Source organism: Bufo bufo, chromosome 2 (assembly GCF_905171765.1).
Source record: "Bufo bufo chromosome 2, aBufBuf1.1, whole genome shotgun sequence".
NCBI lineage: Eukaryota > Metazoa > Chordata > Amphibia > Anura > Bufonidae > Bufo > Bufo bufo.
The window spans coordinates 435,053,474-435,068,562 of record NC_053390.1 but is presented as its reverse complement, the minus strand read 5'-3'; the positions used below and the strand labels follow the sequence as shown (position 1 = coordinate 435,068,562).

The window sequence follows — 15,089 nt, the reverse complement described above, 5'->3', positions numbered from 1 at the left end:
TCCAGCCAACAACCAGCAGCACAGAAGGGCACAGGTCCTCTCTGTAAGCAGTCACCAAGCTAGAATGGCTGCCTGCAGAGGGGCAACAACTGTTCTTTCAGCTGCATAGCGCTGCCATTGGCTGGAGCGTTGTTCCAGCCAATCGCAGCGCTGGGAGGGGGCACCAGTGTCTGGTGTCCCTTCCTGACCTAGGAGGTGACATGGGCTGATGTAGTCAGCCCCTGCGACCTCTAGCAAAGCCCCCCTGCAGCACCATACCATTGCGCGGTGACCAGCGTTAACCATGACGTACTATTACGTCAAGATGCGGGAACACACTGACTTATAGTACATCATGTGTCGGGAAGGGGTTAAACACTTCTCTTTTTTAAACCACAACTTGGTTGGTTTACTTTATTCCAATATTCTGCACAAAATTTTTGAACCTTGAACCCTTTTCTTCTCAAAACTATCTAGTGAGGCATTAAAACAGGTCTAAAACACGTCATAAGGGTCCATTCACACATCCGTAGTGTATTTCAGATCTGCAATACACCCGACCGGCACCCCCATAGAACTGCCTATTCTTGTCCGCAACTGCAGACAAGAATAGGACATGTTCTATTTTTTTCCGGAGCCGCGGACTGGAAGATCGGGGGCGCGCTCTGGAAATGTGGATGCAGACAGCACACTGTGTGCTGTCTGCATCCATTCCTGCCCCATAGAGAATGAATGTGTCTGCACCCGTTCTGCAGAATTGCGGAACGGGTGCAGACACATTCATGGACGTGTGAATGGACCCCAAATCTGGCACATGGCACTTTTAGTTTAGTAAAGCTTACCCAGTGACTATGAAGAGCATCACAGGATGACAAGAACTTGTCATCTTGTTTGAAATTAGGCGTTTCTGACTTATCTTGATCTCCTACAAGGAGCATGAATGGCAAGTTACAACCAGTAGTGGCTGAGACACTAAGAATACTTTGTAAGCTATGGCTATGTGGCGACAATGGCCGCGCAACAGTTGTACTGGCCAGGATCACTGGGGTATTGCAGTGTAACAGTGATCCCATAAAAATGAATGGAGCTGCAGCATGACACGCATGTTTGCTGTGACCATGTTTGCAAAAATTCCAACAGCATTTCTACGCGACCATCGCTATAATGCGATGGCCCTGCGATCCTGGCCGCGACAGTTTTGTGACCAGTGTCGCCATGTAGCTGTAGCCTAAGGGTTGTCACTAAAAGTGTAGCTGCATTGACTTATCCGCTTCTTCAAAGTTTACTAGAGGCAGATCAGGTTCTATGGTAACTGTTACACCAGAGCCACATCTGCAAGGTGGTGCCCATCGTAGAAAAGGAGCTTTATAGGCGAGACTTCAGTTTCCAACAGTTGCTTGCCAAGCAGTTCTGCCTCCACAGCAGCATCTCCTCATATCAGTTCTAAACTGTAGACTGGAGAGCTGGCATTGTAAATCAATGAAGCTACAATTTTAATATATAGGAATGCATGGTCACGTCACCGTTGGATCCAGAATTTAAAGGGAATCGGTCAACAGTGACCTCCCTATCCAGCTGTTTGCATAGACACATAGCTGTCGTTCTGATTAAAATGCTATTTTTCTTTTGTTGAGCCGAGGCTCTGTTCATAACTTATACTTCTTAATATGCAAATTAGGTGCAATGAGGGCGTCACCATACCATATCTTGTTGCACCGAAGCTCCAATCCTTTCTTTGACCAGCCCCTCAACTGCTTTGCCACTGCCTGGTTCTGTCATTCAAAACAGCAAGGGAGGTGCTAAACAGACAAATGAGTGGAGTTTAGGTACAACAGGAGCAATGGTGATGCCCCCAATGCACTAATTTACATATTAAGACGTATCCTAACTTGATAACGGAGCCTCAGATCAACAAAAGCAAAAGCTTTTATTATTATTGTGACTTTGCAAACAGTTGGATAAAGTCGTCGCTGATGACAGATTCCCTTTAAATATGGGATAAAAAAATGCCAGGAACAATTGAATTAATAATCATGAAATTAAATGAATAGCCCCATACTACAGTGCATAATACATCAGTCATAATGATGTAAAATAATCACCGTACCAATGCAATGAAACCAGAGTCCAATGAATACTACTACATACTGTACATTATCCATAAATAGTACTATAGTGTCCACATCATTTAATACACAGCTTTATGAATATGTAGCTTCAATACCCTGACCAGTCATTCTGCCAAGATCTGTAAGTCTGATGACCCTTAGAACAAAATAATAAATATAACAATATAGGGTTAAACCCTGGAGCAGAAATCACATTTTTGATCAAAGGATAGTTCGTATATTTATGTAGAGAAGGCAATAACCAAATATTACCCCCTGGAAACGGAAAGAGAGAATGATCAGGCTTTCTAATCTTTTCCATAAATGCAGTGATTGAGCCCTCTGTATCCAAACGATCTAACACTACAAGACAGTAGGCATGTGGAGTCAGCTTTACCATCACCCTATTGTAAAGCTTAAATGGGTTAATATTCAGAGATATGAGTGCGCCGAAGTGTGTCACCGAGTCCTCTATAATTACTGGGTATTTTAATTGGTTTGCGGCAGATGGTAGCGAAACTAAGCCTTAAATCTGGGTTACACTAACACATTTTCAGTAATTTTATAAGTGTGACTGTAAATCTATGGATAATCATTTCAATGCTTAATCTGTAGTATGCTGAAAAGACAACTGCATAGCCATCATGCTGTGAGTTCGGGTCAGTTAATCCTGCAGTCGGTCCATCACACCCGTATAATACGGCAGGTGAAGCAGCTCTAAGGTTGAGAACACATGGGGCGGTATTGACAATGCGTTTTTTTTTTATTTTATTGATTGATATGGTATTGCAGGGAAACAGATGTTTCGGTCACAAAAAAACTGCTGTTTTTCCCAAAAAAATAGCCATTTAACAATCCATTAGAAAAGCACAGCGGCTGAATCACAGCTACATCAATGCCAGCTCGTGTAGCCTCACCGTTAGGTCATATCCCCCCTTTCTGAGCTCTCTAACTGCAATGTAAAATGCTATAAAGAAAAAAGGATCCAATATATAGACATAACATGGAAAGCATTCATCTGACAGCTATCTAAAGTGTAAGGGCACCTAAAAAGGGGTTATGCCATGACTGATGTTCAAAAAATAAAAATAAAAATATCTTAACACTCAAAAAGAGAAACAATATAAAATATTGTAGTTTGATACCTTTTAATGGCCAACTAAAATAAATTATGATATAAAGGCAAACTCCCAAGACTGAGGTCCCTTTTTTAGGCCAGAAACAAGGAGCCTCAAAAGCTTGCCTTATAATATATTTATTTTAGTTAGCGTTTCTCTTCTTGAGAGCATCAAGACTTCTTACTACTGGCTTACACGGTAGCAAACTTTTTTCTGGATGTAAAAAATGAATATAAGCCATCATATAGTACATGACAATCTTTCTAATAACAAAGCTAGAACCAGCCCTGTACCTCACATGGGTGCTCTGCTAGATTATCTTCAGGCTGCCAGCTTAAGGGGTGTGTCCTTTCTGCTGCAGCTCTCTCCATGTAATGGTCACAGCTTCTAACAGAACATATGGCTGGTGGCAGTTGAAGATTTAAACTGAGCACGTTCAACCAGAAACGGACCAAAAAATAAAGGAAAAGAACAAACAGCAGGTGGCGCTATACAGATACATTTTATTGAATAACTCAGTGGCTATGCTACATTTTTAATTACATGCAATTACAAAAGTATTGCTGGTGTGGAAAATGTAGAATACGTTTCGTGACAACGCCTTTAACCCCACCATACTAATATCGTCCCACACCACAGTGTTTTATAAAGGACACTAAAAAAAACAGGGCCTGGAGGTTATAAGATACCCTGAAAATAAACCAGCAGGAACCCCGGGCATATGTTCTGTGTGCACTGCCCCCCTCCCCACCCCCGCTAGCTGGGTCAATGCACACATGTTTGTGTACTGTGGCCATAGCTGCCCCAAATCTCTCTCTATACATTATATAATGGCATGGAATGTATTGTAGGTTAGCATAAGCTGGCAGTAAAGTATAGCACTATACAGAGGAGGGTGGCCTCTCTTTCCATGTCCTTGTAGGACAACTTTGCTGTGCTTTTTCCTAGAATTGCTGCACTGATTTATAGCCTCAACCTCCACTATCTCCAAAAGTGTCCCTGAAGGAATGAATACAAAGGACAATAAAACACTTCCATTATCTTCCATACAACACATATCCATGAACATTCTGAAAATAAACCGTAATATTAGAACTATCACATCTGTATGAACAAATTGGAATATATACTTCTAAGAAAAGCCACAGAGCATCAAAGTGGATACAAAGTCAAAAAGGAAATACAAGGCAGGAATCCGTCATCAGAAAATTACTTATCAATTAAATCAAGTTTCTATGCTAAACAGAGGTTTTTTAACTTGATGATTTTTTTAATTTCCATATCCCTATCTATATTCAACCCCTTCATGACCAGCAGATAATTTTTTTCAGTTTTTGCCTCACCATGTTTAAGCAGCAATAACTTGAAATATTTTTTCACCGACATGGCTGTATGAGGCATATTTTTATACAGTAGAAATTACAGGGTTTTTGGTGCTGTTTGAGTGTATAAATAAATTCCTTTAGAATTTTTAGACTTGAGTCAAATATAGAAAAGAATTTTTGACATGGCTTTATTTTACTTTATACTGTACACAGGTTTCTTTGTTTTTGCCTTTACGTAATGTACAATAAAATGTATTTTATGTAAAATACAATATTTATTGTTTTTTAAAATCCCATTAAGGAATTACTGTCTTACAAAATTATTTTATACTTGCTGTATAAATAGGGTTGAGTGAATAGATTTGTTTGTCTGAAGGTGCCGGCAGATTAACATGGCCACACACGTCATGCAGTCACAAATTCTCATACATGAGCTGTAAGTTTGAGTATCGGCGCTTGCACAAAAGATCTGCCTGGTAACCCGAATCAGTGATTGTGCATATTTGTTGATGTGGATTCATTTTGACATCACGCATGCGCCGATAGAGATGGCCTTACAGATTGCCCGGCGGTCGTTTCGTGGCGAACTTTGCGTGTTCGTGATTCGCGCCCGCCATATTCTTTTACCTTGTGAAGAACTGTGACCCATGACACATCCATCAGGTGGTACAGGACAGCCAATTGAGACATTTCAGCACATGGACATACCCCCTACCTTATAAATAAACCTGATCTGGCCGCCATTTTACATTCAGTGTTTTGCCAGTGTAGGGAGAGGTTGCTGTGTGGAGCAGGGACAGGCTGTTAGGGACTCCAAACGCTAGCTAATAGGGCCACAAAAGTCTTTTTAAGGACTGGTATAGGTGTGCTATCGATAGGTGTGATACACAGAGGGGTACGATATACTTAGAATATACTTTTATAATGAGTCAAAAACACAGATGTATATAGTGATCACCTTGAAGTCAGGGGCTTACTAGGGCCATTTTTATATAGGGTAAGGTTCCGGATGGGGTCGCTCTTATCAGGGCGGGTGGTCTGTGGTTAGGCCAGACTAGCACCCTGCTGTAGGGCAATATCAGGGACAGTTCTTTGCCCACCCTGTCCTTCAATACCACATCATCATCTAGACCAGGGATAGATGTTTTTTGCTTTCCCTCCTGGATTCATCGACGTGCACTGGAACCCCCCGGATTGTGGTAGGACAAATGGTTTCTCATTTGGTGCCGCCGAGCACCTGATTTAGTGCCGCCGAGCACTTGTTATTGCCTACCACATCTATGCTTTTTCTTAACTTTAATCATTTAATTATTAAACTATAGGCCGGTAAGTTTAACATCTGTTGTGGGTAAACTGTTTGAAGGTTTTCTGAGAGATGCTATCTTAGAGCATCTTAACGGAAATAAGCAAATAACGCCATATCAGCATGGCTTCATGAGGGATCGGTCATGCCAAACTAATTTAATCAGTTTCTATGAGGAGGTAAGTTCTAGACTTGACAGCGGCGAATCAATGGATGTCGTATATCTGGACTTCTCCAAAGCATTTGACACTGTACCACATAAAAGGTTAGTATATAAAATGAGAATGCTTGGACTGGGAGAAAACGTCTGTATGTGGGCAAGTAACTGGCTGAGTGATAGAAAACAGAGGGTGGTTATTAACGGTACATACTCAGATTGGGTCACTGTCACTAGTGGAGTACCTCAGGGGTCAGTATTGGGCCTTATTCTCTTCAATATATTTATTAATGTTCTTGTAGAAGGCTTGCATAGTAAAATATCAATTTTCGCAGATGACACTAAACTGTGTAAAGTAATTAACACTGAAAAGGACAGTATACTACTACAGAGGGATCTGGATAGATTGGAGGCTTGGGCAGATAAGTGGCAGATGAGGTTTAACACTGACAAATGTAAAGTTATGCACATGGGAAGGAATAATGCAAGTCACCCGTACATACTAAATGGTAAAACACTCGGTAACACTGACATGGAAAAGGATCTAGGAATTTTAATAAACAGCAAACTAAGCTGTAGAAACTAGTGTCAGGCAGCTGCTGCCAAGGCCAATAAGATAATGGGTTGCATCAAAAGCGGCATAGATGCCCATGATGAGAACATAGTCCTACCACTTTACAAATCATTAGTCAGACCACACATGGAGTACTGTGTACAGTTCTGGGCTCCTGTGAACAAGGCGGACATAGAGCTGGAGAGGGTCCAGAGGAGGGCAACTAAAGTAATAACTGGAATGGGGCAACTACAGTACCCTGAAAGATTATCAAAATTAGGGTTATTCACTTTAGAAAAAAGACGACTGAGGGGAGATCTAATTACTATGTATAAATATATCAGGGGTCAGTATAGAGATCTATCCCATCATCTATTTATCCCCAGGACTGTGACTGACGAGGGGACATCCTCTGCGTCTGGAGGAAAGAAGGTTTGTACACAAACATAGAAGAGGATTCTTTACGGTAAGAGCAGTGAGACTATGGAACTCTCTGCCTGAGGTGGTGATGGTGAGTACAATAAAGGAATTCAAGAGGGGCCTAGATGTATTTCTGGAGTGTAATAATATTACAGGCTATGGCTACTAGAGAGGGGTCGTTGATCCAGGGAGTTATTCTGATTGCCTGATTGGAGTCGGGAAGGAATTTTTTATTCCCCTAAAGTGAGGAAAATTGGCTTCTACCTCACAGTTTTTTTTTTTGCCTTCCTCTGGATCAACTTGCAGGATAACAGGCCGAACTGGATGGACAAATGTCTTTTTTCGGCCTTATGTACTATGTTACAAATAAATTTTTATTTTGAGGGATACCTTTTCCATTCACACGTCCGCAAAATGGGTCCGCAATTTTGCGGAACGGGTGCAGACCCATTAATTTTCAATGGGGCTGGAATGTGCTGTCCGCATCCGCGGATCCACATAATTTGCGGATCGCACTTATCTGCAATTGCAGACAAGATTAGGCGTTTTCTATTATAGTGCCAGCGATGTGCGGTCCAAAAATTGCGGAATGCACATTGCCGATGTCCATGTTTTGCGGATCCGCAAAACACTTACGGACGTGTGAATGGACCCTCATAGTAAAATTATTAAAGGTTACGTTTTATCTTTATGTACATTCTAATGGATTGCCTTCCTTGTACAATGTTATAATATACTTTCTATGTTAGAAAGTATAATATAGTGCATTTGTATTGTGCGGCAGTTGTGTGCGGTTCTGCTGAGATACTGCAGGTATATAGAGGGACAAGCGTTATTGGAACAAATCATTTCTACTGGTGTGATATACCAGTCCCCCCCCCCCCAAAAAAAAACAGATTGAAGCGGGGTGTTACATACCAATATACTTTCTTTATAGTGCATTTGGGTACTGTATAGTGCATTTCCGCATGCGCGTACGTGAAAATTACGTTGACGATATTTCGCATTTAAAAAAATGAATGGAGATCGCAAATTCGAATAATGTATCTGGTATGTCACTGTCCATGTTGTGGGACTATTTGTGCACTTCTAGTAATTATTTCTTGGCTGCAAATATGAGCTGAAGGTTTTTCAGGTTCGCCTGCCATTAAAATGAATGGGACCCGCCACAAACTTGCGGTTCGCGAACATTTGATCGCATTCGCGAACCATCCCGGCAGATGTTCCTCCATCACTAACCTTAAATATATGTCAAGACTTCCTGTTCTTTGAGAGCAACCACATGAGCTATAGACACGATGGGCAGGAGTTGATTCATTGACTTTTATGGGAGTGTAAACAGGGGCGATATCAGTCGTCGTAATTCTGCCTGTGTTAATAAAAATGATGGCTACTGAAAAGTTAAAGGCCCTTTACATGGGGCAAGTATCAGGAAGGAGCATACCTATGAATGCTCATTACCGATATTTGCAATGTGTAAAGGTGCTGGCAATTACCTGATGAACAAGCAAACGCAGTGAAAGCATTGCTGATGCAGTCACCTAGACTGTTTCTAGGCAGGAGATCGTGCTGTCTAAACAGAAATCTGCTGCCCAGCATTTGCAGTACCGATCCCTCATCCCCATGCAATGGAAGCAATTGCTACATATTCAGCTTTCACCTCCTCTGACAAGCAGGCAATTATCAGGAACAAACAGATCGTCCCCAATAATTGCCTGCTCTGTTGGACTCTGAGGGCCCGTGTAACAGGAAATCTTTACATATTACTAGACCTAGTGGCCAGTGAGAACTGCAGAATTTTACATATCTTTTAAAGGGAACCTGTCACCGGGATTTTGTGCATAGAGCTGAGGACATGGGTTGCTAGATGGCCACTAGCACATCATTTTGTGATGACTTATTCTCTTTAAAGGGACCTGCAGCTTTCCAAAATATTTTTAGTAAATGCTTGTATTCAAGAATATATGCCCCTTCACAGTCTGAAAACACTGAATGGACAGTGTCAAGTGTGCAGGGACTCACCGAGGAGAATGGTAACACCCAATTGTTAATTTATTCATTATTTTTAATTTATTTTTTGCCTCATCCATCAAGGTGTGCGGCTTACTGGAAAGTAGCATAGCCTTGTGGGAAATGAGGTGTGGCTTAAATGCAACATCATGCGTGTGAAAAACGCACCAACAATTTGGCAGATTTTTTTTTTTGGAGTAAATTAAGCCAACAAATAGGTGATGTAAAGTAAAAGAGGACCTTTCATTACAATAAAAAAAATCTAAACTAAGTATACAGACATGATCAAAGGCGTGTAATATTTGCTGATGGTGATAAGAATGGGAGGGCTTTGGCGTTCCTGGCCAGGACTGAGTCGCCCCAGACGGTGGTCCCACACATTACTTGCGGGGATGGCTCAAGGGTATATCAACCGGAGGACATATGTGAGCAATTTGCTCAATTTTACAGGGACCTGTATAGCTCCAAAATTGCGATGACCCCAGATGAGATCCGGTCTTTCCTTCAGAACATCCCCCTTACTACATTGGCTAGAGAAGACAGTAGCTTTTTGGAGGCAGCTATTGATGTGGGAGAAATTAAAGCGGCAATCAGTGATATGGCAGCAGGGAAATCACCTGGTCCGGACGGGTTCCCAGTCGAATGGTACAGACTAGACGTTGAATTGTACTCTACACGTCTACTGAATCTTTTTAACTACGCACATGATTCTGGTGGACTGCCTCTATCCTTTGGCGAGGCTACCATTGTGGTAATTCATAAAGCTGGGAAGCCTCCGGACCACTGTGCATCATATAGACCTATTTCCCTGCTGAACACCGATGCCAAGATCTTAGCTAAGATCCTGGCCAAGAGGCTTAATCAGGTAATCTTATCCATTATTGACCCTGACCAATCTGGTTTTATGCCCGGGAAAACAACGGATATCAATCTTAGGAGGTTATTTACGTTATTTATGCAGGTCAGGCATGATAATGCAGGGTCAAGGGTCCTGGCATCTCTCGATAACGAGAAAGCCTTTGACTCGGTAGACTGGCATTTTATTTGGGAGACAATGGCCCGACTTGGTTTTCCTCACTCCTTCATTCAATGGGTCCAGTTACTGTATCAGGCACCTTCAGCGCGCATCAGAGTAAATGGGTCTCTTTCCCGACCATTTAAATTATACAGAGGTACAAGGCAGGGTTGCCCCCTGTCCCCGTTGTTGTTCGCTCTGATAATGGAACCTCTTACTCAATTGATAAATAATAGCTCCTTGATAGAGGGGTGGACGGTGGCTGGGATACAGGAGAAGGTTTCGCTATACGCGGATGACTTGTTGGTGTACTTAGCTGACCCTGGCCTATCCTTAGAAACTTTGCTAGATGTGGTGAATGGATATGGTAGGTTCTCAGGGCTACGAGTGAACTGGGCTAAATCGAGCTTATGTATAGTGGACAGTGAAGAAGCGATAGAGATATCTCCAGTATCCCCCCTGAAAGTGGTAGACAGCTTTCTATATTTGGGGATCCACATACATAGAGACCCTCGGAAATTTTGCCATCTGAACCTGAGGCCCACTATGGAATATGTCACACGCAAGTTGGAAGCATGGGAAAATCTCCCCTTGACTTTAATAGGAAGGATCAACATCTTTAAAATGGTGTTACTACCGAAACTGTTATATATATACAGAGCGGCTCCAGTGAGGGTACCGAAATCCCACTTTGATGTCATAGATAAGGTTATGTCCCGATTCCTATGGTGTCTTTGGAACCCTAGGATAGCAAGGAAGACGTTGAAGGCATCCTACTTGCAGGGTGGTCTACAACTTCCTGACTTATATGTTTATTACATAGCGACACGCCTGATGTATGCTTCCTGGTGGATTAGAGCAGACTCCAATAATCCGGCGGTGGTGCTGGAGGCGGCGTTAGTGGGTTCGTATGAAGCTCTAACAAACTTGGTCTACAGGGGAGGTGGTTCTTTGTTGAGTGGGACATACACAGAAGCTATGATAACGGTTATAGAAGCCTGGGCAAAGTTTGTAAATACACATATGGACACCCAAGCAGGGGATATCTGGTCTCCGTATATCCCACTATGGCGTAACAGGCATCTCCCTGAGCTTTTACACTTGCCAGACTTTGAATTTTGGCCTAGGAAGGGGCTTAAATATCTGACGCAGCTATTCCAGGATGGGGTCTTTCGCTCCTTTGGGGATTTGCGGTCGGACTTCCTGTTGCCACAGACGAGCTTTTACTGGTTCCTCCAACTGAGACACGCTTGTGAGAAACAGTTCCACTCCTTGTCCCTAAGCTTGGAGTGCGGTCCTCTGGAATCGATAGCCAGAAGGAAACAACCATATAAACCAATTTCTTCCTTTTATGGTGAAATTATTAAAATGCAGGACTCTCCTATCCAGCGATCATTTGTTAAGTGGTCGGCGGATATCCCAGAGTTGGAGGATTCTCACTTGGAGGAATGGCGTCTAGGGTGGAGGAGGTCTGTCGTGAGCTCTCGAGATCAACTTATTCAGGTCAAATGGATGCATAGGGTGTATCTGACTCCGGTACGTTTATATCAGATGCGGCAGATACCAAGTCCTGGATGCGACAGATGTGGAAGCGACAGAGGATCCTTTTTCCACATGGTTTGGTCCTGTCCGGCCTTACAAAATTATTGGAAGGGGGTGTGTAATTTCATTAATGTTAAACTGGGCTTACCAGGGATATGTGATCCTATTGTTTGTGTTCTGGGGCTAGTTGCTGATGCGACTCCTTCCAAATATTGTAGAATTCTCCTACGGCTCTTAACGTTCTATGGTAGGAAGAATATACTCTTGAATTGGAAGCCTCCCAAGTGTCCCACGATAAGCCAATGGGTACAACTAATTAACAACGATCTCCAGATGTACAAGTTGACCTATGAAGCGAGAGGAACCCCTGATCGGTTTGACAAAATCTGGGGTATATGGGTACAGGCGGAGGGCACAGTTTGAGATCCATTACTGGTTGGGGCTGTGCCACCCAAGTGTGTGTGTGGACGTATGGATGTGAGTGGGTGTGAGCAGACATCTATTTCCCTTCCTTTTTTATGACAACAAGAATGTTTTGTATCCAAATGCATTTAAGTCTCTTACTGTCGTATATTATGACACTGATGGAATTGTCTGATCTTGCTCACGTGTATGACTGTATTGCAGTATTGTTTTTTCCCTATGGGATTGTTGTACTATTTTGAAAATGTTAAATAAACGCTATTAAAAAAAAAAGTATACAGACATGGAGAGCGGCGCCCAGGGATCTCCCTGCGCGCCGCTCCGTTCTCCCGGTATCTTCAGATTTTCGGCTCAACTGGGAGGAACCCGTTCTTGTTCTCCTGGGCGTCTCCTTCTCATAGCCTGGGAGAAAAAAAAACTCAGGCTATGAGCAGAGTGCTGCGATTGGCCAGCGCTACAGCCTGGGAGAAGGAGACGCCCAGGAGAACTAGAGCAGGCTCCTCCCGGTTGAGCCGAACATATGAAGATACCGGAGCCTATACCAGGAGAACGGAGCGGTGCCCAGGGATAATAGTAAGTGCAGGGAGATCCCTGGGCGCCGCTCTCCATGTCAGCATACTTAGTTTAGATTTTTGATCATAATGAAAAGGTCCTCTTTAAAGTAGGCAGATTAAAGTTGTACCAGAATTATCACCCAGCAAAGACGGGCATAAATCTGACGCAGTTTGAGATTGCCTAGTCTGGGTTATGAAGGCCAAAGCTGTCTATAGTATATAGCTTCTATGGTAGATCTTAAGTACAGTGAAAGAGTTCTTGGATAAAATTTGCCCTTGACACCAACCAACTGCCCACCATTCTTTTCTAGCTTTTTTAGGCTGTGCTGTTGAGCCATTAGGTTGGTTTCACACCTGCGGTGTGAATTCCAGCAGGCTGTTCCGGTAGAGAATAGCCTGCCCGAATTCACCAGATCCGGCACTGCTGAATGCCAACGGAATGCCCGCCGGTCTCATTAAGTATAATGGGCTCGGTCGGAGATCTGGCCACATTCCAGCAGACAATGTGGAGGATCGGCTGGACACAAACCACTGCATGCTGCAGTTCCTGGTGATGTCTGCCACAATACCCCGACTTTTGTGAGGCACTGTCATGTGCACCTGGAAGTCTGCATAGGAAAATCCACTGATAAACTTCAGCTTTAGCATATAAAAGCAGAGGGGATTTTGGAACCACTGATGTCATGCATTTCAAACTAAGGCTTCTTTCACAATAGCTTTAGGCTTGTCCGGCAGGGGAACAGCCTGCCGGATCCATACTAACGCTTGTGCTGCCGGAAGTCCGTGCCGGCCCCATTCACAATAATGGGGACATCTGGGAGATGTGGCCGCAGCACGGCAAACATACCGATTGACGGCCGGACAAAAAACGCAGCGTGCTGGAACAGCCTGCCGGACAAGCCTAACGCTAGTGTGATAGAAGCCTATGTATGTATAGAGTGTATGTAACTTCAGTGAAGTTTTAATTTTTGACTACAGTCTCCCTATAAAGTATCATTATAAATGTTTCCCTTATTCTCTTATCCGTAAAATCTAAGAATTCATCCCTCTTTTACAGAGTAGTGTTTTTTTTAAACTAAACCTATGAGCACTTTAAAGGGGATTTCCACCTTTTAGATACTGATGTCCCATCTTCCAGATAGGGCATCAATATCAGATCGGTGGAGGTCTGACACTGGTGGCAAAACAGCTGATAAGTGGGGGTGCTGGGTGTCGGACCTCCACTAATCTCATTTATTTTTTTGGGAGCTGAGAAACCCCTTTAATGTTCACAAAATTTGTTGCCGACATTTCTGCCACTGTTTCATATCTCTGAATGTGGTTTAGTAAAAGTCCATGCAAATGTTGCAGAAACAGCCACATTCAGATGTTCATAAGTAAACACACTCTTATGCTGCCTGACCTATGGAATTATTAAGTGGAGGAGGGCTCGGTACTTGCTGTGTCCTAGTACCGATTTACTGATTTATAAATCAATATAATTAATTTTCTCAGCCTCTATCCAATGCTTTATGAGACCTCCTTAACACACTATTTTGTCAGCATTTTAAAACAACTTTGAAGGGGTTATCCGACCCCTGAAGCGACCCTAATATGCCTTACTTACATGGCTTCACGGCACAGGTGTTGCTCCTGTTCCCCACACGGCCACTGCCGCCATCTTCCTGTGTGCGGATGAAAACATCTGGTGTCGGGGGGAGTGGAAAGAGCCAGGGAGGCTTGTCCCCATCACCGCCTGCTATTGGCTGCCCAACCCCCCCTGCCCCCCGAATGTTTTCATCCACGCATGGGGAGAAGCAGCGGCAGCTGTGCAGGGCCCAACAGCATCACGGGTGCCAGGTAAGTACATTGTGTGTGAGGGACTTGGCCATATGGGGGCGCATTTCAGGGGTCGGAGAACCCCATTAAGTTGCAAGTGTTTTTAGAGTGGTATTTCTTTTGCTTTCTAACATGTACACATATTTTATTAGCATTGTGGAAGTCCTGTAAAAGAACCTCGTGGGAAAAATTGGCAGAACCCAGAGCATTCTGCATTTTGAAAAAAGCAACTGACCTTAAAAAAAAATAAAAAAAAAAAAAAAAAGGCAGCAAATGTTGTACCGTTTTCTATATTTTGCCAAGGGCTTTAATAAAATATGAAGCTACAGAATTTTTGAACCAAAGAGTTGAAAAACTTGAAAAAAAAAAAACTGCATGAAAAACATAGCAAAGTGTTGTGTGCCTAAAAGTACTGGGTAGTTTAGAGAGTTTGCCATGTAAGCTCCTGGACAACATATAATTTAGGGAGCATGGACTGTTTGCTGGAACATGCATGGTATCCCAGAACACACATTCTTTCTGTCCGATACTTAATGATGAGCAGCTATAGCTTTCTTTATAAAGAACACAATTGTAATGTTTAGCATACTTCTTATCCTCAGACAAGATACTAAACTATGTATATATATGGTATTTACCCTTCTGACAACATCTTCTTCACCCGTTCTCGTTCTGTACTGAACTCCATCTCTGCACTCTGGCTCCTGAAGAGCTTCTCATCTCCTGGTCCATTGATGTTAATGATCGGAGAAGGTACTATCTAG

General features: G+C 42.9%; 1 protein-coding gene across 5 annotated transcripts in view; it reads right to left on the bottom strand.

Moving 5' to 3' along the window:
• HOMER3 (homer scaffold protein 3) overlaps positions 1 to 15,089 on the bottom strand; it is a 177,161-nt gene that overhangs the window by 33,275 nt on the left and 128,797 nt on the right. For all 5 annotated transcript variants that reach the window (XM_040417427.1, XM_040417426.1, XM_040417428.1 and 2 more), the window contains one exon: positions 14,964 to 15,085. In XM_040417427.1, coding sequence (XP_040273361.1) covers positions 14,964 to 15,085 — 122 coding nt within the window. The remainder of the gene's footprint in view (positions 1 to 14,963; positions 15,086 to 15,089) is intronic.